The sequence below is a fragment of the Stegostoma tigrinum genome, chromosome 1, assembly GCF_030684315.1.
Source record: "Stegostoma tigrinum isolate sSteTig4 chromosome 1, sSteTig4.hap1, whole genome shotgun sequence".
Lineage (NCBI taxonomy): Eukaryota > Metazoa > Chordata > Chondrichthyes > Orectolobiformes > Stegostomatidae > Stegostoma > Stegostoma tigrinum.
The window spans coordinates 76,184,411-76,211,194 of NC_081354.1; the positions used below are offsets into that span (position 1 = coordinate 76,184,411).

The 26,784-nt window shown below is 42.0% G+C and overlaps 1 protein-coding gene across 1 annotated transcript in view; it reads left to right on the forward strand.

Annotated features, from left to right (window-relative positions):
• The window catches only part of ppef2a (protein phosphatase with EF-hand domain 2a), a 73,414-nt gene that overhangs the window by 17,162 nt on the left and 29,468 nt on the right, over positions 1-26,784 (forward strand). The window contains exons 3-8 of the mRNA XM_048533645.2: positions 5,690-5,787; positions 10,569-10,592; positions 12,155-12,282; positions 17,142-17,199; positions 19,745-19,923; positions 21,411-21,525. Coding sequence (XP_048389602.1) covers positions 5,733-5,787; positions 10,569-10,592; positions 12,155-12,282; positions 17,142-17,199; positions 19,745-19,923; positions 21,411-21,525 — 559 coding nt within the window. The 5' untranslated portion in view covers positions 5,690-5,732. The remainder of the gene's footprint in view (positions 1-5,689; positions 5,788-10,568; positions 10,593-12,154; positions 12,283-17,141; positions 17,200-19,744; positions 19,924-21,410; positions 21,526-26,784) is intronic.

Below are 26,784 nucleotides of genomic sequence, written 5' to 3' on the forward strand. Positions count from 1 at the left end.
CCTTTGGCCCATGATGTTGTGTTGACCTATTATCCTACTCTAAGTTCAAACTAACCCCGCATACCCTTCATTTTACTATCATCCATGTGCCTTTCGAAGATTTGCTTAAATGACCCTAATGTATCTGACTCTATCACCCCTGGCAGTGCATTCTATGCATCCACCACTCTCTGTGTAAATAACCTACCTCTGACATCTCCCCTATACCTTCCTCTAATCACCTTATACCCCACATAATATTCATTTCCGCTCTGGGAAAAAGTCTCTACCACTATATCTATCCACTCTATCTATGCCTCTAATCATCTTGCATACCCCTAGCAAGTCACCTCTTATCCTTCTTCACTCCAATGAGAAAAGCTCCCTGAATCTTTCCTTGTAAGACCTGCCCTCTAGTCCAGGCAGCATCCTGGTAAATCTCCTCTGCATCCTCTCTGAAGCTTCCACATCCTTCCTATAATGAGGCGACCAGAACTGAAAGCAATATTCCAAGTGTGGGCTAACCAGGGTTTTGTAGAGCTGCATAACCTCACAGCTCTTAAACTCAATCTCCCTGCTAATGAAAACCAACATACCATACGCATTCTTAATAACCCTATCAAGTCGAGTGGCAACTTTGCAGGATCTATGGACGTGGACTCCAAAATCCTTCTGTTTCTCCACACTGCCGAGAATCCTGCCATTATCCCTGCATTCTGCATTCAAATTCAGCCTTCCAAAATGAATCACTTCACACTTTTCTGGGTTGACTTCCATCTGCCACTTCTTTGCCCAGCTCTGTATCCTGTCAATGTCTGGTTGCAACCTACAACAGCCCTCCATGCTGTTCACAACTCTGCCAACATTCATGTCATCAGCAAACCTACTAACCTACCCTTCCACTTCCTCATCCAAGCCATTTAAGAAGATCACAAGGACCAGAGGTCCCAGAACAGATCCCTGCAGTACACCACCTGTCACCAAGCTCCAGGCTGAATACTTTCCATCTACTACCACCCTTCGTCTTTTAGTCAGCCAATTCTGTAATCAAACAGCAAAATTTCCCTGAATCCCATGCCTCCTTACTTTCTGAATGAGGCTACTATGGGGAACCTTATTAAATGCCTTTCTAAAATCCATCTACATCACATCCACTGCTCTACCTTCATCAATGTGTTTTATCACATCCTCAAAGAATTCAATAATGCTAATGAGATATGACCTGTCCCTCATAAAGCCATGCTGACCACCTCTAATCAAACTATGCTTTTCCAAAAAGTCATAAATACTATCTCTCAGAATCCTCTCCAATAAAATAATTTGCCCACCACAGAAGTAAGATTGGCTGGTCTGTAATTCCCAAGATTATTCTTGTTCCCTTTCATGAACAAGAGAATAACATTTGCCACCTTCCAATCATGTGGTACTACTGCAGTGGACAGCAAGGATGCAAAGATCATAGCCAAAGGCGCAGCAATCTTTTCCCTCGCATCCCATAGAAACTTTAGGTATATCCCATCTGACTCAGGCGATTTATCTATTCTCATCCTCTTCAGAATTTCTAGCTCATCCTCCTTCCTAACAACAACCTATTCAGGCATATTAGCCTGTTTCATGTACAAGTTTTTTTAATTCATTTTTTGGGATGTGGGCATCGCTGGCTCGGCCAGCATTTCTTGTCCATCGCTCGTTGCCCTTGAGAAGGCGGTGGTGAGCTGCCGCCTTGAACTGCTGCATTCCCCCTGCTGTGGGTTGACCCACAATGCTATAAGGGAGGGAATTTCAGGATTTTTACCCAGCGACAGTGAAGGAATGACGATATATTTCCAAGTCATGATGGTGAATGACTTGGGGGAGAAATTGGAGGTGGTGATGTTCCCATATATCTGCTGCCTTTGTCCTTCTAGATGGAAGTGACTGTGGGCTTGGAAGGTGCTGTCTGAGGAACTTTGGTGAATTTCTACAGTGCATCTTGTAGATTGTACTGAGTGTCGGTAATGGAGGGAGTGAAATGCTTGTGGATGTTATGCCATTCAAGTGGGCTGCTTTGTCCTGGTATCAAGCTTCTTGAAGGTTGTTGGGGCCGCAATTAGGGAGTATTCCATCCTGACTCGTGCCTTGTAACATTCTTTGAGGAGTCAGGAGATGAGTTACACACCGCAGCATTCCCAGCTTCTGGCCTGCTCTTATAGCTACTCGATTAATGTGGTGAGTCCACTTGAGTTTCTGGTCAATGTTCCCTCTACTATCCCAGATTGGCCCTATCCTCACTCTGACCATCCTCTTGTTCCTCTCAGAAGTATAGAACGCCTTGGGGTTTTCCTTAATCCTACCTGTCAAGGCTTTTACATACCCCCTTCTAGCTCTCCTAAGTGCATTCTTCAGTTCCCTTCTGGCTTCCTTGTAACCCTCTAGAGCCCTGTCCAATCCTTGCTTTCTTAATCTTATGTAAGCTTCCTTCTTCCTCTTGACTAGCTGTTCCCCACATCTTGTCATCCAAGGTTCCCTCACCTTACCATCCTTTCCTTGCCTCAGTGGGACAAACCTATCCAGTATTCATAGCAAGTGCTCCCTAAACAACCTCTACATTTCTGTCGTGCAGTTCCCTAAGAACATCTGATCCCAATTTATGCTCCACAGTTTTTGCCTAATAGCATTGTAATTCCCCCTCCCCCAATTAAATACTTTCCCATACTGTCTGCTCCTATGCCCTTCCCTGACTCTAGTAAAGGTCGGGGAGTTGTGATCACTATCACCGAAATGCAGAAAGATCTGACACCTGGCCTGGTTCGCTGCCAAGAGCCAAATCCTATACGGCCTCTCCTCTAGCCGGCTTATCTGCATATTGAGTCAGAAATCCTTCCTAGACACAACTGACAAAATCTGTTCCATTTGCACTGAGGAGATATTCGGGAAGTTTTACTTCTGCACCTTTCCATAATCTGCCTCCCAAACTGTTCCTCAGTGTCTCTGTTGCTACTGGGGGGGGGCCTATAGAAAACTCCCAATGAAGTGACAGATCCTTTCCTGTTTCTAACTCCCACTCATACTGAATCAGTAGACAAACCCTCCTCGACGACCTCCCTTCCTGCAGCTGTGATACCATCCCTGATTAGCAATGCCACCATCCCACCTCTTTTCCCTCCCTCCCTTTTTTTGTAACATCTATTCCCCGAAACAGCTAACAATCATTCCTGCCCCAGTGTTATCCAAGTCTCCGTAATGGCCACAACATCATAGAGTATAAATCAGTGCTGGAGCTAAGTTGATCACTCTTATTCCTGACACTACTTGCGTTAAAATAGACACTTCAACCTGTCACACTGACTGTAACTTTGCCCTACCAACTGTCTATCCTTCCTCACAGGCTCTCTGCATGCTGTATCTGCCTGTACACCAGATACCCCATCCTCTGGTCCCATCACCCTGCCAGACTAGTTTAAACCCTCCCCAGAAGGTATCCCAATGATCCACATAACTGAAGTCCTCCCTTCTGCACCAGCTCTGTAGCTACGTTTTCAGCTGCACTTGCTCTGCATTCCTAGCCTCTCTAGCCCATGGCAATGGTGGCATTTCTTAGATCTGCTCATCCTGCTTCCTAGCTATGTTATTGGTACCAATGTGTACCACGACTTCTGGCTGCTCACCCTTGCCCTTAAGAATCCTTTAGACTTGATCCAAGACATCCTTGACCCTGGCACCCGGGAGGGAACAGACCAGTGTCGCTCGGTACCACAGAGTCTCCTGCCTGTTTCCTAACCATTGAATCGCCTATCATTATCGTTCTCCTATTCAACCCCACTTCCCTTCTGAGTCACCAAGCCAGGCTCAGTGCCAGGGGCCTGGCCGCTATGGCTTTCCCCTGGTAGGCCGTTCCCCCTCAACTGTATCAAAAGCCATATAATTATTATTGAGGGGAGCAGCCACAGGGTATCCCTGCACTGTCTGCCTATTCCCTTTCCCTCTCCTGATAGTCACCCTTTATCCTGTAACTTAGGTGTGACTACCTCCATATAACTCCTCTCTATCACCCCCTCAGACTCCTGAATGATCCGGAGTTCATCCAGCTCCAGCTCCAGTTCCCTATCACAGTGTGTGAGGAGCCGGAATTGGGTGCACTTCTTGCAGGTGAAGTCAGCAGGGACACTACTAGTGACCCTTACTTCCCACATCCTACAAGAGGAGCATGAAACTGCCCTAGATTCCATCCCTCTGATGAAGGGTCTAGGCCCGAAACGTCAGCTTTTGTGCTGCTTGGCCTGCTGTGTTCATCCAGCCTCACATTTTATTATCTTGGATTCTCCAGCATCTGCAGTTCCCATTATCCCTAGATTCCATCCCGTCTTCTCTAAACGGCCAAAAGAAATAAAGAGAAAGGGGAAAAAAAACTCACCTTACCGACCCTCCACACGCAGTCTTTTTTTTTGGTTAGAGGAGGAGGATGGGTGGGAGACTGTACATGTGTAAAGATTTGGATTTAGCCACTGCCCGAATATATTAGTTCACTTACTCAGCAGTACCCGTGTCGCAGTTGCTCCTGCTCAGCCTTCACTCTGCCTATTCACGAGGAAAGTATTTTATACTCAAACTTATCTTCCCAGCTGCCCCGGCTCATGCTCTTACAACTCCCACCACTGAAGTGGGCTTGAAATTCTACAATCAGAATGCATCAAGTGGTACTAGTTCTCGCTAATTAGCCAAAACCCAGAGGGGAAAGGAAAACATGGTTCCTACTCTTGATCCCACAACCCTCTCCATTTGCACTCTGAAATAACATGGGCTTGAGTTACACTCTGATGTTCCTTATGTTCTGATGGTTTGGTTCACATCTGGAAAATGGGCACTTGCTGAGATTGTAGATGAATGCTGATACCAGTGTAATTGTAAGTATGACTTGCAGTTTCCAAAAATAAAAGAAGAAAATTACATATTTTTTAAATTGTGCAAATTTATGATTCTAGTCATTTGTAATACATTCATAATCTAATTACCATTCGTATGCTTTTAGCTTTACCTTTCCATTTAAACTGTTGGCTTAGAAATTGGTATTTATCGAATGGACCATCACTGCCCAAACACAAAAAGAACATGTACTGTTGGGAGGAAATAGTTAAGAAGTTAACAGAATAGCCATGAAATCATGAAATTCCAGAGGATATTTAAGGTGCAGTTCTAGGGCAGGGTGAATCTCGTACTGGTCAATGAATGATTATTTTCATATGCCTTGAATTCAGGAGGATTTGTGCATTCAGGATGTGTTCCTTTGCTGTGCCACATTAATGTAATGGAGGACAACATGGTTTACCCAACCAATATTGCTACATCATATTAAAAGCTGCTGCTTTTCTTTAGGTTGCATTTCTGACATCCAAATTCCTCCCCTGCTTGGGAGCCAAGATTTTAATACTTTTTTAATGCCCTGCTCCTGAATTATCAGGATCAATAGTCATGTGGTGATAAAATTAGCTTTTCACAGTGCAATATTGCTTCACACTTAATATTTCACTTGCACATTTCCTATACAAAATCAAAGAATCTCTTTCCATTCCCTGCATTATTGAGACTCTAGGTTACCTAAAAATCATTGTATAAACATTGTTTTTGAAATTATTTGCGGTGAGGATGTACTGTTTCCCTTAGTATATTCCACTATCCAATAACTTATATAAATGTTGTAATCTTCATTAAATAAGCAAATTTCTCCTTAAAGCTGTAGAAGGGTGTGAAAAAAGGCTTTGAAGGACCACAAGATCATGGGATGTGGTAGTTCAAGAGTTAATACTAATTCAGTGAAGAGAATAGTGAAAGGTAAGACTGGAGTTCTGCTTACTCAGTTTTTGCTCAACTGACATAATAACAGTTTGGTAAACCAAACAATTTTAGGTGCTATATTAGACATATTTAAATTTAAAGGAATTGTTTATATTTTCGGTGGTATTTTATTTTTGTTATGTCTTACCATATTAATGTTAAATGTTCCATTGTTAAATAGCAAGTGTGACCGCCAGCTATGTCAGCATATTTCTTTCAACTTTTTGTGCAATGAATAAGTTTTTGGTTATATTATTCTTTACAAAAGATTTCCCTAGACATCACTGATTCTTTTATAGATTGTCTCTTAGGATCATAACTCGGTCAAATTTTCACAGTATTTTCATGGAGAAGTATTACTACTTTATTCAAAACTAGTTCCATGGATCCTTATTTTGCTTGAGCTATTGTTTCCCAACCATTCTCTCTTTAAGGACATAGATTAATAGTCTTGGGGTCAAGTAAGCTTATTTGGCTAGATGGATCATGTGTGGTTCATAAATTACATGAAGAGCATTAGGTTTGACCGCCCCCTACCCCCCCAAAGCAGAGTGAGGTAGATTTGAAGCCTCCCTCCTCACCCTGTCCTCAAAGTAAAACCACAACATGATCAGAGGTACGATAATCCTGAATGATGCTACCTGGAGAAAGAGATAATAGTTTTAAACAAATACATGAACAGTAGTAGGACCATTGGCCTTTCAAGTCTAGAAACATACAGCATAAAAGATGGTGAATTAGTATGAAAAGTTAGATGTGAATTTTAAAATCATTAACAAGAATTCCAGTTCCGATCAGTAGCAAGACGATGCAAAAAAATGAATAGACTGATCCTAGCTGTCAACTCATGACAAAATTCCTGTTGTATTAGAACAGAACAAGATAAGAATTTGTCTCCCCAATGACTGTTCAATGGTCACTTTTACTGATGCTGTCAGGAACAGATGCATTTGTTGCAGGAAAAAGTGAAAATAAGGTCAAGTATATTTTTTCCCTCTTGTGTTTTCTACGCCACCTACCGCAGTCCCAGTCCAGCAGTTATGTCCTTTGGGATTAGATCAGCTTGGTCAGTACTGGTATTCTGAGATACTTTTGGTGATGGACATTAAAGTTTCCTACTTAGTATTCATCTGCACCCTTGCCACCCTCAGTGCATCCTCCAAGTGCTCTAACCAAGCATGGGTGGTATGTGGTAACCAGCAGGAAGTTTCCTTGCCCATTTTTGACATGATGCCATGAAACTTCATAAATTCTGGAGTCAGTGAGAATGTCTGAGACATTATGTGTAAAATATGACATAAGTATGACTGTCAGGCTGTTGTCTGTCTAGCCTGTGAGATGGCCGTCCTGGTTTTGGCACTAGATATTAATAAGGAGGACTGTGCAGGTTAAGAGTCAACAAAATTGTTGTGAGTTTAGAATCACATGTACATCAGAGCAGATAAGGAGGGCAGTTTCTCCCCTAAGGCAATCAATAAACAAGGTGGGTGTTTATAAAGACAATGATCAGGGATCATTGGGTTTTTGAATCCATTTTTTAAAAAATAGTTATTATTTCCATCTGTGGGGATAGAATTTGAACCCAAGTCATTTTAACATGGGCTAGATCTTAGGAGTACTGTTCCAATGTCAAAACCATGAAGTCATCATCTCTACATGTGCCCTGGCAGCCATTTTGGACATGGGTGGGTGAACTTTTGCTGTCCATCCCTTGCTGACCTTTGAACTGCGTGAGTTGCTAGTCTAGTTCAGAAGGCAGTTTAGTCAACCACATTGATTAAGTCCTGGAGTCACATGTGGACCAGACTACCTAAGAACGGCAGTTTTCCTTCCATAAAGAGCGTCAGTGAGCAACTGAGCTTTACATTAGTGGTTTCATGATCATCATATGACTCTTAATTCTCTTTTTCTTTCATTGAATTCAAATTCCTTCAGGCATGGTGGATTCAAATCCAGCTCCCTGGGACAATACCTGGACCTTTAGATCATTAGTGTAGCAACAATACGACAATGCCATCACTTTGTCCTCTCTTCTAACTGTGGCTTTCCCAGTAGTTTGGAGACTGAATAAAGGAAATGTTGACCTTCTGAATACATTGATTGTTCAAAACAATTAAGATAATTTTGGACATATGCTCATTTGTCAGTGAAGTGAAACCTGAGTAACACTCTACTGGGCTAGCAACCTAGAGGCCTAACTAATATCCTGGGGTCTTGGGTCACCCTCACCCACCTGCCTGCAAGAGATGCATTTGGTCTGAGAAAGATGCTGTTTCCTTGCAGAGATGAAATCTAGTGATAATACTATCTATCGTACTGAGTTGCACTATCACTGTGCTAAGTCACACAGATGTAGCAACTCAAGACTGAGACTCTCATGCGGTGATCTGGGCCATCAGCAGCAGAATCATACTCCAACACAATCTGCAACCTATTATGGCCTAGCATATCCCCTGTTCTAACGTTATCTTCAAACTTGATTTAATGAAGAATGCGGAATGGCATGCCAAGAGGAGCACCTGACATGCGTAAAAATGAGGTATCAACCTGAAAAACAAGACTGCCCACATGCCAAACAGAGCAAGCAGCAAGTGATAGACAAAGCTAAGTGATTCCACAGCCAATGGGTCAAATCTGTAGACCTGTCATCTAGTGATAGACAATTAACAACTCACTGGAACAGGAAGTACCACAAACATCCCCATCCTCAATGTGGTGAGACCCAGTATATCAGGAGTAAAGATAAAGTTCAAGTATTTGTAACAATCTTCAGCCAGAAGTGCAAAGTGGGTCCACTTTGCACCCCCCCCCCCCCCCCCCAGAGATTCCCAAATTACAGATGCCACTCTTCAGTCAATTCAATGCACTCCATATGATATCAAGAAATGGCTGGAGACACTAGTTACTGCAAATGCCCTGTCAACATTCTGACATTAGTACTGAAGAGGTCCTCCAGAACCTGCCGTGGTCCAAACCAAACTAGTCCAGTACAGTTGCAGCAGGGCATTGCATGACAGATAGAAGAAAGCAGAGTCTATCCTGTACACAAAAAGCAGGGCAATCCAATCTGGCCAATTAGTCCCTCCTGAATCTAATCTCAATCATCATTAAAATGATGGAAAGTGCCACTAACACTGCATAACAATAATCTGCTGCTGATGCCTAGTTTGTGTTTAGCCAGAGCCACCCTGTTCTTGATCACATTACAGCCTTGTTCCAAAATTGACAAACAAGCTGAATTCCGGAGATGAGAGTGACAGCCCTTGACATCAAGGCCACATTTGACCAAATGTGGGATCAAGGAGCCCTAGCAAAACTAGAGTCAATGGGAATCAGGGAGAAAGTGCTTCACTCGTTGGAGTCAAAACTGGCAAATAGGAAGATGGTCAAGGTTGTTGCAGGACAGTCATCTCAGCTCCTGGACTTCTCTTTAGAGGTTCCTGAGTATAATATCCTAGGCCTAACCATCTTCAGCTGCTTCATCAATGACCTTTCCTCCATCATAAGTCAAATGTGGGGGCATTCACTGATGATGGCATGGTGTTCAGCACTGCTGACAACTCTTGAGATGGTGAAGCAATCTATGCTCAGATTCAGCAGACCAGGCTTGGACTGACAAGTGGCATGTAACATTTGTGCCACACAAGTTTCAGGCAATGACCATCTCCAATGAGAGAGACTCTAGCCATCATCGCTTGACGTTCAATGCCATACCATCACTGGATTCCCCGTATCAACATCCCTGTACATACCATTGACCAGAAACTGAACTGGATTAGCCAGATAAATATTGTAGCTGCAAGAGCAGGTCAGAGGCTAGGGATCTGACAGCAAGGAATTCACCTCCTGCCTCACAAGAGTCTGTTCACCATCTATAAAGTACAGGTCAGGAATGAAATGGAATATTCCTCACTTGACTGAATGGATGCAGCTCCAACAACACTCAAGAAACTTGACACCATCCAGGAAAAAGGAGTCTGCTTTATTTGGCAGCACATCCTCAACTGTTCAATTCCTCCACTGCTGACACACAATAGTAGCAATGTGTACAATGCTTACAAGATGGACTGCAAAAATTCGTCAAGGCTCCTCAGACAGCACCATCTGGAAGGTGAATAGCACAGATACATGTTAACATCACCACCCGCAAGGTCCATTCAAAGCCAATGGCATTATTTCTGGACTGTTAATCCAGACACCCAGATAATGCCTTGGGGACCTGGGTTCAAGTCCTGCCACAACAGATGGTGCAATTTGAAATCAGGAAATATCTGGAATTAAGAGTCCTATGACCATGAATCCTTTGTTGATTGTCAGAAAAACCCATTTGGCTCACTGATGTCCTTTAGGGAAAGAAACTACCATCCTTACCTGGTCTGACCTACATGTGTTTCAAACCCACAGTAATGTGGTTGACCCATAACTGCCTTCTGGGAAAATAGGGATGGGCACTAAATGTTGGGCTAGCCAGTGACACCCTCATCCTCCGAATGAATTTTTAAAAAAAAGCCGTTTGCCAATGTATCGCCATTCCGTTATTGACACTATGTCAAAATCCTGGAACTTTCTCCCTAACTACAATGTGGGTCTGCTTACAGAAGATGGACTGCAGAGGTATAGGAAGGCAGCCAACCTCCTCAAGTTGGCTTAGTGTTGGGTAATAAGTACTGGCCTAACCATGAATAAGTAAAATAAAATGCTTATGAACTATCTTATAAAAAGTGTGTTCTTCATAAATAATATGATCTAATTCACTTTTCTGTGTGTTTGTGTTGTAGAATATCACTGCACAGCTGGGACAGGTAAGAAATAATGTCATTGATTCTCTGAGCCTCCTCACAATAAAATCCATCTTATATTGGTTTCACTTTTCTACTTTTACTAAATTTAAATGAAGACGTTATTTAACAAGTAGGATAAGTTCAGTTTTATGCACCCCAGCAATATAGCGCTGCTAGTTGCCAGTATTCGAGTTAACATTCCCATCCTTGTTTCAAATCGCTCCACAGCTTGCTCCTTCCTACATCTAATCTGTCACTGCCCACAATCCTGTGATGTCTGCATTCCTCTAAGCCTGACCTCTTCGGCACCTACGATTTTCAATCGCCCCACTATTAGCAGCCATGCTTGCAAGGTTTATAGCAGTATCTCTGACCGAAGCTGCTGTTTAATGAGGGTCCATATTAGAGAGAAATTTTGCTGCCCATGTATGTTTGGGCTGCAGCTTAACAAAGATTCAGTAAATTCTGTGCTATTAAAGAAGAGTGCCATGATTTATTTGGACTGGCTCAATGCTATCATAGAACTATAAACAGAATGATAAATCCCCGTGAATGAGTTATTGGGATGTGGATGTTACTCGCAAGGCTGAGAAATTGTCGCCCATGTTTAGTTTCTCAGAGTTGTTACTAAAGAATACTGATCCTCTGGAGGTTTATTATAACTAATTGGCGTGCTGGATCAGCTAAGGTGACACTTGGGAGTCAAGCACGTTGGTTGTCATGACATCACACTTATCATAGCTAGATAAAATCTTAACCTAAGGACAGTAATACCCAAAATAACTCCTGCTGTATTTATTTAGTGTAATAAAATGTCCCAAACCTACAAAGCAAAATTAGAAATAGAGCCACCTAAGAAAATGATTGTATGTTTTGTCATAGAGACGGGTATTAAGGTTTGTCTTTAAGGAGAAAACAGAAAGAGTCTTGGAGGTTTAAAAATGAAGTTCCTGAGCTCAAACTGATGAAAGCATGGCTACTAATAGTGGGGCGATTGAAAATCATAGGTGCTGAAGAGGTCAGACTTAGAGGAATGCAGGCATCACAGGATTGTGGGCAGTGACAGATTACAGAGATAGGAAGTAGCAAGCTGTGGAGAGATTTGAAACCAGGATGGGAATATTAAAATCGAGATATTGCTTTACGGGGCACCGAACTACATTAAGAAGCACATGATGGTCAATAAGCAGCATAGTATGGGGTGGGACCTGCCAGCAGACCTCTGATAAATTAGTGAAAAAAATTGTGATGGAAGTCTCTAATGGCACAGATAGTGCTGGTAACTGCATATCTATGTTCAATTTGTAACAATTCATCGGCCTGTGCCTGAGACCAGGGCCTATAAAATATGCTGTTTCCTTCTGCAGAACATTATAATCCTTTTTTTTATTGCCAAGAATCCTGCATGGTGTTCACGCCACAAAACAAATAAGCCCTGACCCAGGAAACGTGAGCCTGGGTCAACAGTGAAGAAGCCAACAGTCAAGTGAAAGTCCAACTTCACTGCTACTCTGCCGAGAAGGAGAGAATTAACTCTGCAACTGAATAATTTCTTTTGTGTTTGTGTGTATTCCTCCTCACAGCCATCAAGGCTGCCATTCTCATCCAGAGGTGGTATCGTCAATATGTTGCCCGGTTGGAAGTTCGCAGACGGTGCACGTGGACTATTTTTCAGTCAATTGAGTATGCAGGGGAGCAGGATCAGATCAAGGTAAGGATGAACAGATTTGCATTATAGTGTGCTTTATATCATGAGAAGGCACTGGTCCTCACCTCTCAAAGTCTTGAACATATGGCAGGTGTTCATGCAAAAATTCTACCAAGGTCTTTCAGGATGAGGCTTCCCGAGCTAGAATGCAAAGGGAACTGAATTTCAATCACAAGGGTGGGCCATGACATTCCTCAGCTAAGAATGAAATTATAGAATTACCAATATGAAAGAAGGCCATTTGACCCTTTGTTCTCATACAGGTGCTAACTCCACTCTAGCAGAAAGATGGACGGACACTGGATTTCCACAAAATTGAAGCCAGTACCGCAACCCACGATGTGGAGATGCCTGGTTACAGCCCAAGCAGAAAGTTGTTTGAATGCCGAACGTAGTTCCAAACTAAACTAGCCCCACCTGCCTACACCTGGCCCATTTCCTTCCAAACCTTTCCTATTCACGTGCCTATCCAAATGATTTTTAAACATTGTAATTGTACTGCCTCCACCACATCCTCAGTCAGTCCATTCCACAATAGGGAAGGCAATGGCCTAGTGGTATTATCAACAGTCAGTTAATTCGGGGACCCAGGTTTGAATCCTGCCATGGCAGATGGTAGAATTTGAATTCAATAAATATCTGAAATTAAGAAACTGATGATGACCATGAATCCATTGTTGATTGTCAGGAAAACCCCATTCGGTTCACTAATATCCTGTAGAAAAGGAAACTGCCATCCTTACCTGGTCTGGCCTACACATGACTCTAGGCCCACAGCAACGTGGTTGACTCATGACTGCTCTCTGGGCAATAAATGCTGCCTCAGCCAGTAATGCCCTCATCCTGTGAATAAACAAAGAATAAATGCAAACCACCCTATGTAAATATTTGCTTCTTATGTCTTTTTTAAATCTCTCTCTCCCCTCACCTTAAAAACAGCAACGACCATTAACCCTGTCCATACCCTCATTATTTTATAAATTTCTAGCAAGTTGCCTCTCAACTTGCTGAGCTCCACTGAAAAAAAGGTCCCAGCCTATCCAGTCTTTCTTTAAACTCAAACCTTCCGTCACTGGCAATAACCTGGTAAATCTCTCTTGAACTCTCTCCAGCTTAATAATATCTTTTCTATAACTGGGTGACCAGAACTGGTCACAGTATTCCAGAAGAGGCCTCATCAATGTCCTGTTCAACCTCACATAACGTCCCAACTCCTGTACTCAAATGACTGAGAAATGATGGCAAGCATGCCAAATATCTTTTAAATCATCTTGTCTACATGTGATGCAAACTTCAAAGAATTATGTACCTGCACCCCTAGATCCCTCTGTTTTGCAACACTTTACCCAAAGCCCTAGGATTAATTGTATAAGCCCTATAAGAACCAAAATGCAATATCTTGCATTTCTCCAGAGTGAACTCCATCTGCCATTTTTTTAGCCCATTGACTCATATGATCAAGATCCTTTTGTAATCTTAGAAAACTTCCTTCACTGTCTACTATGTAACCAATTTTGGTGTCATCCACAAATTTACTAACCATGCCTTCTATATTTACATCCAAATCATTTATGTAAGTGACAAATAAAACCAGAACAAAAGGACCCAGAACTCTAATCTCTGTGGAACAGCACAGGTCACAGGCCTCCAATCTGAAAAACAGCTCTCCACCATTACCCTCTGTTTCCTGCCATTAAGCCAATTATGTATCCAGTTGGCAAGCTCACCCTGAATCCCATGTGACCTCACTTTACAAATTACTCTACCATGCGGAACCTTGTCAAAGGCTTTACTAAAATCCAAATAAACAGCATCTACTGTTCTGCCACCATCAAAAGTTTTCTCAAAAACTCAAAACTTGTGAGGCACAATTTTCCTAGCGTGTAACCATGCTGACAATCCTAATCAATGTTTCCTCCTCTAAATGTCCATAAATCTTACCTTTTATAATCACTTCCAACTATTTACCCACAACCAAAGTCAGACTCACAGGCCTATAGTTCCCCAATTTCTCCTAACAACCTTTCTTAAACAAGGTACAACAGGGCCACCACTCCTGTTTCCACATTGTAGAGATTCTATGATCTCTCTCTCTATGATTAGCTGCCCTCCAGTAGTCAGGCACCCACCCATAGTTTTAAATGATGCAAATATTTCTGCAAGGGGTCTTGAAATTTTCTCCCTGACTTCCCATCATATTCTGGGATACATTAGATAATAAAAACCAAAAAACTGTGAATCAGGAATAAAAACAATGTTGCTGGAAAAGCTCAGCAGGTCTGGCAGCACCTGTGAAGGAAAAAAAGACCAATTTCATGTTTTGGATCCAGCAACCCTTCCTGAGAACTCAGAAACCGTTCTGAGGAAGGGTCACTGGACCTGAAACATTAACTCTGTTTTTGCCTTCACAGATGCTGCCAGACTTGCTGAGCTTCATTTTATGTTCCTGGGATACAATAGCTCAGGTCCTGGAGCTATATCCAACTTTATATCCTCTAAGACCTCCCAAACTTCCTCTTCTGTAATGTGAACTCTTTTTAAAACATCAAAGTATATTTCTGTGCATTCTCTAGAATCCATTTCCTTCTCCATGGTAAATATTCATTTATTATCTCTTCCATCTCCTGGGGTTCAACACAAAGACAACCTCCTTGATCTTTAAGAGGCCCTACCCTCACTCTATTTACCCACTTGCTCTTGATATATTTGTAGAATATCTTTGGATCATCCTTAATCATATCAGCAAATGGTACCTCATATCCCACCTTTGCCTTCCTGATTTCTCTTTTAAGAATGTTCCTACACTCTTTATATTGATTAAGGTGCTCAATTGAACCAAGTTGTCTACATCTAAAATAAGAATCTTTTTTATTCTTGACAAGAGCCTCAACATCTTTATTCATTCATTGCTCCTTAATCTTACCAGCTTTACCGTTCGCTCGAACGGGGACATAATGTCTCTGAACTCTTGTCATCTCACTCTTGAATACCTCCCCCTTGTCAGACGTCTTTTTATCCACAAACAGTCGACTCCAATCAACTTTTGAAAGTTTGCGTCTCATACCAATGTTTACAATTGTTACAAGGAGCGTTTGAGCTGAATAATGTACAAGCAGTTAACAGGAGGTAAGAGTGAGAAAGGAGTGGAAGACTAAGCTAAATATGTTAGAGTAAGAGGGATGAGAGGAACATGGGGAGCATAATCATCAACATAAACCATTTGGGCTGAATGGCCTAAATTTGCCCTGTAAATTCTCTGGCCCTGATCTTTGTTCCCAGGTTGGATGCAATGTAACAAGAGAATTCCTGGTTCTGTTGAACCTGATCTTTAAAACTAAGCAACCACAATGTCCATTTCCAGGCTGGAGGTGATAGGTTTGGAGGCGCTGGGTTTAATTGAAAATTGGGTCAGGTGAGGGCCCCTTCCCTTTAACAATAAAATACAACAGAATGGTAGAGTCCTGAAAATTGGAGCAATCCATAACCTCCTAGGAGTATGTGCAGAATATAATTGACTGCACTCCTCCTGTTCCCTTCATTGCACCTTGGGACCAGCAATGATGTTTATGGTGAAAGATAGATTTTTATTTATATATCACCTTTCAGGACCAAAGAACAATTTAAATCACTTAGTCAGTGAGCTATTGTCAGTGTTGTAAGAAATAAGACAGCCAGCCAGAGACAGTGTGCTGTCACCAGCAACAATGGTTAGATAATCCGACTATGGAATGTTGTCAGGATAAATATTGGCTGGGATATCAGGAATGACTCTTTGAAATGTAGGATCATTTATGCCCACCTGAGAGGGCCACTGACTGGGTTTTTGGTTTAACATCTTATCAGAAAGGCAGCAGCGCTGATTCATTGCACTGCTTCAGTGGAGTGTTATCATCGACTTTTGTGCTTCAGGCTGGACCTGGATTTTTGTGTTCTCAGCTGGGTAGCACACAAATAGATCTTTTAACCTACCCAGTTTGAAGTTCACAGCCACTTTGTGCCACGGATGGAATCTGCAGCCTGCCTGCCATGTTTAAATGAATGATCAAAGATTAACTGGGCTTGTTAGCAACCCTATACACTTGGATAATACATTGCTGACCAATATAGCCTGTATCAGCTATATTGGAAGGAGTATGCATTTCAGTGAAAACTAGTCACAAGGAAGCGAGGGCACCTGGTTTGGAAGGTGCTCAGTGTACGTTGGAAGCTCGTCCGAAGAGGTCACCCTTACACGCCCTACAATGTCAGATTGGACAGCTCCTCCCACCGAAGGGTGTAAATCCCATTCTCAACTAATTTAGCCTGCCCCTAATGTTACAGCTGCAGAGTGGACTTGCTTGGAGTGCATCGGATTTTAGTTGACTTTCCAACTGGGAGGTGAGCTGTCCACTCCATCACAAGCTCTATCTTCTGCAGTGTTACATAAACCTACAGTTTTTGGCTCAAAGGCAAAAATACCACAATGACATGAATCAAACCAGTGCAATGAGATTACCAAGAATAGCGATTCGAGGAATTAATGTCTAACTTCCAAAAGGAAGGATCCCAGGTTCATTTAAAACACTGCACAAAATTAATTTAGCTTTTTTCCCCTTGATTTTTTAATCTTGTCAAGCCCAACAGTAAGCCCCTTTATAATTAGCCTCCATGCTTGGATGAGAACAACCTTCACCTCAAATGTGACTTTCCTTTCGATTCAACAGCCACATATGGAAATGGCTACTTGCATGAAACTTTGCCATTTATAAATTATGCTTATTTGTGTTTGTTTGCACTGACACAACAGCTGCCTATATTGTAACTGATGATGCTATTCCCATTCACCAACCTATTTCGAGAAATTTTTTTTTTCTGTTTCACAGCTGCACGATTTTTTCAGTTATTTGATGGACCACTTTACCCCAGCTTCTGGCAATGAACGTAAGTTGTTTAAAAGAGCTGTTTTGGGGTTTGTCTGGTACAGTGGTAGTGTCCCTACCTCTGAGGTAGGAGGCCTGGGTTCATGTCCTACCCACTCCAGAGCTGTGTGATAACATTAACAATAATGCTGAATAATCAGATACAGAAACAGAAATTGCTGGTAAAACTCTGTAGGTCTGGCAGCATCTGTGGAGAGAAAGCAGAGGTGTGTGTGTGTGGTGTGTGGTGTGTGTGTGTGTGGTGTGTGGTGTGTGTGTGTGTGAACATCCCAGAACAAGTTAGGTGTGTGTGTGTGTGGTGTGTGTGGTGTGTGTGTGTGGTGTGTGTGTGTGGTGTGTGTGTGTGTGTGGTGTGTGTGTGTGTGTGAACATCCCAGAACAAGTTAGGTGTGTGTGTGTGTGGTGTGTGTGTGTGTGTGTGTGTGTGAACATCCCAGAGCAAGTTAATTATAAAATATCTAAAACATCTGTCAGTTAAGATCAAAGTGTAACTGAGCATCTCCCTGCCTCGGGATCTATGACAAATGAAACATTTGGTAATGTTGAATGAAAGCACAGGTTTGTAACAGCAAAAAATATTTTCTACTTCAGTATTCAGAAGTATGTCACTCTTTCAGAATGCTAATTAAAGAACAGCCAATTTAAAAGCTACCTCACGTCGGAAACTTCAAGCTGCCGATGGACTTGGGAAACTCAGCTGTCATTACCAACATGTCAAAGATCAAACATGTAATCATGTCAGGACAGCAGGAGTATTTGTAATTTTGTGCAATTTTGTAAAATGGATGAGAATAAATCACCAGCTGAGTTTACTTCTCTCTTGGTAGTTATTTGTCAAACATAACAAAAATAAAATTAGGGACAAGGGGAGAAAGGCAACGGATGCATTAACACTCAGTCTGCATCACTGCAGAAGGCCAAAATTACTCGGGCTATTTGTAATCATTTTTTTAGGAGATGAGACAGTTAGTGGCCAGGCACCATAGACATTTTTATTAGAACAGTTGAGTAGCTTGCTGAAGTTGCAGATTGAATCTACTCAATTTCTACTGTAGGGATATTCCACACTGTTGACAGCAACATGGAAAGAGCCATGCTTAGCTAGATTTGCCCAGCTGTGTGGAATTCACATTTGGGAACCTTCCCCTGGGTTGTAGCAGGCCCGCGTACAATGGAGCTCAAACCAATGGCCAGGAATTCCCTTTGAGTTGCTTTGTTGTTGATGTGGCTGAAAGTCTGTTTCAGCAGTGGAGTGGGAACAGCCTTGAGGAATTGCCCAGCCTGTAACACTGATCTGTACAGGTAGTTGCACTGCGGTAAAGGGAAAAAAAAACACGGAAGTGTGTGCTGCTAAGTCATTTAACATGGAGACAAAGCCAGGAGGTTTGTCGTGGGTTGTCAGCAGACCTCAGACAAGTCAACGGGGAAGAGTCTTTGCTGAAGGAGTTGTAAGACAATTGGTTAAAGGCAGCCTCCGACACCAGCCCAGGGGTTTGGACATGGTCAGTCAGCCCCTCGGGGTAGTCAGAATCAGAGCAGTCCCCACATAAAAATTGAAGATATGAACGTCAGCGAGCTTACTACCCATCAGGATTCTTTCTGTCCTGCTGGGCGGGGTGGGGGGGGGGGGCACGATTTTCCTTTGAAAATGAAAGATGGGCATTACAGAAATGAAAGTGAGTGGCACAACTGTTATTTTACATCTGGCTGGGGAGGTGTCACAGCCGAGCAATTAGGCAGCGCAGGAGGCAAATAGAATCAGTACTCTCAGGGGTCAGTCTTGGTGAGAGTGAATGAGAAAAGATGTTACAGGAGACAGTGAGAGTGGTAGAGCATGACCCATGGTGGGAGGTGGATACACGAGCAGAGATAGAGTCAGTGGGAGGTTGTGGAAAGAAAACAATGGCACTTATACAGATGGGGTGGAGGTAGTCATCCATCTTCTTCCTCTAGAGCTGACCATTCCTCTAGAAAGCTGAGACCTCTCCAGCCCATGATGTACCAGGCTGGCATGGTGGGCCCGACTGCTGGGCATGAGGGAAGAAGAAGTCCTGCCCCTGCACCACTCAATCCAGCAGGATCTCCAATTTCCTGCCCATACTGTGGGCACTAATTTTCCCTGTCTGCCATGCGTCGCGAAAATGTCAGAAAACATGGAATGCACCTCTGGGCTGATTGTGCTTGACTGGGTGTCGAGTGGGCTTTAAATGGAACCTGGCAGTGGTGAGTTGTTTTAGTACACACCTCACTAAGGAGGGGATGGCACTGAATGTAAGCTAGATAGCTAGTAGGCATATTTGATAAAATAAAGAGCTAGAGCAAAAAACATGTTGCAATCTGTTCTTTGTCATAAAATGTAAGACTCAGCCGCATATTTTGTGTATTGACATGAATCTAAAGTCCACTTTAACAAATAAACCACAATTTTGTAATATATATTTGTTCTGAAATCCTAACCGTAAACGTTGATGTGGGAAAGTCAGAATCTCATGCATCGTACTTGTATCATGACCAAGAAATGTTAACTTCTAACTTTCCCTCTACAGAAGATCACATTTCCCAAATTTTCACTCAGACAAATAAGTCATGTAAGGATGCAGAATGGGCTATTCACTGCTTCTATGGTAATATTGAGATTTCAGACTCTTACACTGGACCTCAGCTCTGTTTCCCTCTCACTCCCGCACATGTAACAACCTTACTGGAAGCCTTCAAACATGAACAAGTAAGTGCATAAATATCAAAATCATTTTAGCTTTCGATGAAATACAAAGTCTAATATCTCTGAGAAGGAAGTCAGATGACCCATAGAATGGGCTGCTCATTTTAGATCATTAGTGAAATGATAAATGGCTCCGACCATCAAAAAACATTGAAAAGCCTGAAGAGGATAAATGTAAGGACAAATGAGAGGTCATCCATAACACTGAATGCACAACTCTAAACAGGTAAGAAGGTAATAAATGGGGTGAGATGTTTGGGATTCTCAAAAAGAAATCCCAGATGGATGGTCAAATTATTAAAACAAAATCTAGAATTTGTGAGGGAATGTAGTCAGAAATTATTCATCACAACTGTATGAAATACAAAGAGATTAAGGCTTAAATTCTCATAAATTCAAGTAAGGTGTAACTATATAGTATTAGTGAAGGATTAATGGACATTATGAATTGTGGAAAACCTACATGTCCATCCAGAATAAATCTAAACATTGACCACAAATGGACACCATTTGAAGATATAATTCCAAGATGGCTGCAGAATAGGCTCCTCAGCCGGAACTCCATTTCTTCTTTTCTTCCACTCTTCGTTTTGTTTTCTTCTTTTCTGTTCTCTCTCTGTACTGACCTCCATTCCTCGGATGGTATCGTTGGTGGAGAGATGAGCCAGTGCGGACTCAAGAGACTCCCAGCCTCGAGGAAATCCAGCAGGGTTGGATCCAATCAGTTCCTGGCCTTGAGGAAGCCAAGTGCAGACTCAATGGACTCCTGGCCTCATGGTGATACCCAGCACAGACTCTCGGCCTTGAGGTCAAGCCCAGCACAGACTCCCTGCTTTAGAAGGAGTGTAATGCTGAATTGTGACCTTTTTTTACATTTTTAAATTTAAACCTAAGATTTTATACCTAGGCATCTTTGTACCTAAAATGGCACTGTTAATGGCGACTTTGCACACTTTTCACTGCACTCATGTATCCCTGTACTTGAGTATATGTGACAATAAACCTAATCCTAATTCTAACTCCATTCCAATAGGGAAGGAAATAGGTTTGAAGAGCCAAATGGCCTACTCCTACTTCAGTTTAAATGATTTTGACTATCTTCCAATGTTATCATATAACAAATTGTTCATATGGGTTAAGCTACAAGACCAAGTCAATCAGTAAAATAATTGTTTTGAAAAGGGAAGATGCATTAGTCAATAAACATTGGTTCAAATATATTAATACTTAATATATTTCAGGATCCCTAAGAATGGATGCAAATGAAATATAGTAAAATAAATAGTTTATTATTAATAAATGAAAGATCATGAGGACAGAATACTTCCTATAAATTGAATGAAAGCAGCCACTTAGAGTATACTTAAATAAGTTAGAATTTAAGGAAGGCTTCTGCACTTTTAAGTAATCTATCGCTGTGGTTCAGTATTCAAATATGTTTGCAAGCATATGCCTGCAATGTGTCACACTCACTGCATTTCTCTCAGTAGCAGCTTCATGCTCGCTATGTATTAGAGCTACTAGATGAAACCAGGAAGCATTTGGAGCATTTGCCAAATATCAGCCATGTTTCTACTTGCTACAGTAAAGAGATTACAATATGCGGTAAGAATTTTACCGTTTTACTACAATTAAAAGGAATTGATAAATCAGATTTTTATACATAGAACAACAATGTAGATGCATGTTTAATAAAGACCTAAGAACATAACATAAGAACTAGGAGCCGGAGTAGGCCATCTGGCCCCTCGAACCTGCCCTGCCATGGCTGATCTTTTTGAGACTCATCTCCACTTACCCGCCCACACACCATAACCCTTAATTCCTTTACTGTGCAAAAATGTATCTAGCCTTGCCTTAAAAACATTTAGCGAGGTAGCTTCAACCACTTCACTGGGCAGGGAATTCCACAGATTTACAACCCTTTGGGTGAAGAAGTTCCTCCTGACCTCAGTCTTACATCTGCTTCCCTTTATCTTGAGGACATGCTCTCTAGTCCTAGTTTCACCTGTGGCGGAAACAACCTCGCTGCTTCCACTTTACCTATTGCCTTCATAACCTTATATGTTTCTATAAAATCTCCCCTCATTCTTCTGAATCCCAACGAGTATAATCCCAGTCTAGTCAGACTCTCCTCATAATCCAACCCTCTCAACTCTGGAATCAACCGAGTGAATCTCCTCTGCACCCGCTCCAGTGCTAGTATATCCCTTCTCAAGTAAGGAGACCAAAACTGCACACAGTACTCCAGGTGTGGCCTCAGCAGGACCCTATACAGGTGCAGCATAGCCTTCCTGTTTGTAAACTCCATCCCTCTAGCAATGGCAGACAAAATTCCATTTACCTTTTTCATTACCTGCTGCACCTGTAATCCCACCTTCAGTGATTCGTGCACTAGGACACCTAAGTCTCTCTGCACAGCAGTGGGCTGCAATTTTTTTACCATTTAAAACATTGTCCATTTTGCTGTTATTCTGACCAAAATGGATGACCTCACACTTATAAAGCTTAAACATTAATTAAGGCTTCGTGAAACATTGCAAATCACAAGACAAAGATTGATGCACTAATGTTAACTGCATTTTGTTCCAGATTATATTTCACTTTGATGTGCTTATTTTATATCAGAATAGAATTAAAGGATCATACAGCAGCAAAAGAGGCAATTCACTCAGTCTGGTTTGTTTGGTCTTTAAAAAGAAATCTGCTAATCCTGGCCTTTTCCATATCCTTGATGTTTTTCCTCCCTGTAATTAGACAGAGAATTAATTGGGAAAGTCCACCTACTGACAGGATATGGGGTCCACCCACAGCTATTATTACTGTGGCCTCCCTTGGTTTGTGGGATCTGGGAATATAGCCATTGGTAATTGGAAGTGGACTGTACTTTGTACATCTGTGGCGAGAACAGAGGCTAGATACCAGTTACACCTATGCTAAGTAGCTTTTTTTAAAAAAGAAACTACTGAAACTTGGAGGTCAGGATTTATACAATTAATGGTCGGGCCCTGGGTAGTGTCCTAACAGAGTCCTAGGAGTTCAGGTACATTATTCTTTGCGATTTGCATCACAAGTTGACAGGGCGGTTAAGGAGACATTTAGCAAGACTTGCCTTCATTGCTCAGTCATTTGACTGTAGAACTTGGCAAGTCATGTTGAGGTTGTACAGTATGTTGGTGAGGCCTGTTGTGGAGTACTGTTTGCAGTTGTGGTCATCCTGTTGTGGGAAGGATATTATTTCGCTAGAGAGAGTTCGGAAGAGATTTACCAGGATGTTACCAGGCCTGGAGGGTTTGAGTTCTAAGGAGAGACTGGACGGGCTGGAACTTCTTTCTCCAGATCATCGGAAGTTGAGGGTTGAACTTATTCAGTTTTATCAAATCAGGAGGGGCATAGATAAGGTGAATGATAAGGATCTTTCCCTTCGGGTGGGGGAGTTCAAACCTATGAGGCATATTTTTAAGTTGAGAGGAGAAAGATTTAAAAAGGACATGGAAGATAAACTACTCTGAGAAAAAGTTATGTGTGGAATGAACTGCCAAAGAAATTGGCAGATGCAGGTACAGTTACAACATTTAAAAGATGTTTGGATCAGTACCTGAGTAGGAAACTTTTGAAGGGATATGGGCCAAGCTGGTGGGACTAGCTTAGTTTGGGAACATGGTTGGCATCAACTAGCTGAACCGAAATATTTGTTTCTGTGCTGTATGACTCTATGACTCTATGTCAGGATCCTGATCCTTGTCTTGGCCTCACCCTCCCTCAGCGGGGTAGGGATTAAAGTCTGTTACCATTCTTCACCTTTAGTGTACCAGCTCTAATATAAGCCATGGCCCCCCATAACATAGACAGCCTGACTCTGTTAGAGCTCACCCACATGTAAGCATAGGGCCAAACTTTAAATTATATGGGATAATTAAACATTTACCAGAAATATAAAGTGGGCAATATGGAACTGGCAGTTTCTCTTCCAACTTATATGCCTATTGACCATCTTTTGTGTGCGATAGCCATGTAGTCCCACATGATCATGGAGTTTGCAATAACAGTCTTTTGAAGCTAGAAAGCACAACCCCATGCCTCTAATTCCTTAGGAGGCTGAGGAAATTCGGCATATCCACAAGAACTCTAACCAATTTTTTATAGATGAACCATAGAAAGCATTCCATCTGGATGTATCACAGCATGGTCTGACAGTTCTCTTCCCAAGACCACAAGAAACTACAGAGTTATGAACACAACCCAGTCCATCTCGCAAACCAGCCTCCCATCCATTGACTCCACCTATACTTCCCATTGCCTCTGGAAATGAACCAATATAATCAAAGACCCCCTCCCACCCTGGTATTACTCTCTTCCACCCTCTTCCGTTAGGTAGAAGATATAAAAATTTATATACCCATACGAATAGATTCAAGAACTGCTTCTTCACTGCTGTTTTAGATTTCTAAATGGACTGATCAAATTTAAATTTTAATGTTGACCCCACAGCCGTAACATTGTATTCTTTGTTCTGTTCTATTATGCTATGCACCTTGTATGGTATGATCTGCCCGTACAGCACACAAAACAAAACTTTTCACTGTACCTAGGCACATGTGACAATAATAAATCAAATCAAGGCAGTGGTTGATATTTGGCCATGTTGTTGGGCATTGAGGGTTGTGAAAGGAGTGATTTTCAAATGCACGCTACATTTTTCTTCCCTGAGTAATCATCGACCCTGTACAGTTTTCAGGTTGGTCTGGACATTGGCATTCAGAATGATCCATTCTTTTGGATAGAATGATAATACATCCGCAACTTGATGTCCTACTATGGTTGCAGCACCCCAATTAAAATATTCTTGCCTTTTATACCTTTTTTAAGGGACTAAAACATTTCTTGGCAAATATTTGCCATGGGGTCCGGAACAGTAGGTGCCCTTTGGCTTCAGAAACATATTTTGGTATTGCTTTAGTCCATCTTCAAAACTTATAGGACAAACTCCGAAATCTAAACTCCAGACCACTGTTGCAGTGTAGGAGTGAGCTGAATTCCTAGCCTTTCATAACTGCCATAGTCTGTTTGCTGACTACACTCAATTGAAATTTGGGTCTCCTACTAAGCAGATGGCATTTCCAATCTCCTGACTTTGTGGCATTCCTGGCAGAAATCAAATACCCTGTTGAATTATGAAGAGACTGGGGCATTTCAAATCACCTGTAATTGGAAAATGTAGGTACGACTACCTCCTAAAAAAAAGTCATAATTTTAGAACATAGAACATGGAACACAGAACACAGAACACAGCGCAGTACAGGACCCACAATGTTGTGCTGACCTATTATCCTACTCTAAGATCAAACTACCCCGCACACCCGACATTTTACAATCATACATGTGCCTATCTAAGAGTCACTTAAATATCCCTAAAGTATCTGACTCCATTTCCACCGCTGGCAGTGTACTACGCGCACCCGCTACTCTTGATTTTTTTTTCCAGCAGATTGTCTCCCCACTATCACAGGAATTTTCTTTCTCCTTCCTCTACACAGACAGACTCAAACTTATGCATGGGCCCACATTTTTTATGTAACTTAACTATACGGAAATCCAGTTAGAGGGTAAGGCAGTCAATTCAATCTTGGCTTACCTTGATCCTGCCCTCAAACATATACTTTCCAGCAACAGTTGCAGCTTGGGCAAATTTTTCTCCTTATATACAAATTAGTTTTGCTTGGTTACTGCTTTTTGCAGCCCACTCTAGCTAGTAATTGTTAGCTCAGAACAAAGCAGCACTTGAACCTCTACTCTGGCTGAAGTCATGGGGCATTCGACAATTTGATTGGGTTTCTTATTTGGTGGATTTTTAGTTTGTTATATTTCTGTATCAAACAAGTAGCACATGGCTATGAAATAACTTAAAATAAAACATTTTTGTAATGTTCCATATTATCCAATAGTCATAGAACATAGAACATAGAACATTACAGCACAGTACAGGCCCCTTCAGCCCTCGATGTTGTGCTGACTTGTCATACCGATCTCAAGCCCATCTAACCTACACTATTCCATGTACGTCCATATGCTTGTCCAATGACGACTTAAATGTACCTAAAGTTGGCGAATCTACTGCCATTGCAGGCAAAGCATTCCATTCCCTTACTACTCTCTGAGTAAAGAAACCACCTCTGACATCTGTCCTATATCTTTCACCTCTCAATTTAAAGCTATGTCCCCTCGTGCTCGCCGTCACCATCCTAGGAAAAAGGCTTTCCCTATCCACCCCATCTAACCCTCTGATTATTTTATATGTTTCAATTAAGTCACCTCTCAACCTTCTTCTCTCTAATGAAAACAGCCTCAAGTCCCTCAGCCTTTCCTCGTAAGACCTTCCCGCCATACCAGGCAACATCCTAGTAAATCTCCTCTGCACCCTTTCCAAAGCTTCCAAATCCTTCTTATAATGCGGTGACCAGAACTGTACACAATACTCCAAGTGCGGCCGCACCAGAGTTTTGTACAGCTTCACCTTAACCTCTTGGTTCCGGAACTCGATCCCTCTATTAATAAAAGCTAAAATACTGTATGCCTTCTTAACAGCCCTGTCAACCTGGGTGGCAACTTTCAAGGATCTGTGTACGTGGACACCGAGATCTCTCTGCTCATCTACATTACTAAGAATCTTACCATTAGCCCTGTATTTTGCCTCCTGGTTACTCCTACCAAAGTGCATCACCTCACACTTGTCTGCATTAAACTCCATTTGCCACCTCTCAGCCCAGCTCTGCAGCTTATTAATGTCTCTCTGCAACCTACAGCATCCTTCGTCACTATCCACAACTCCACCGACCTTAGTGTTGTCTGCAAATTTACTAACCC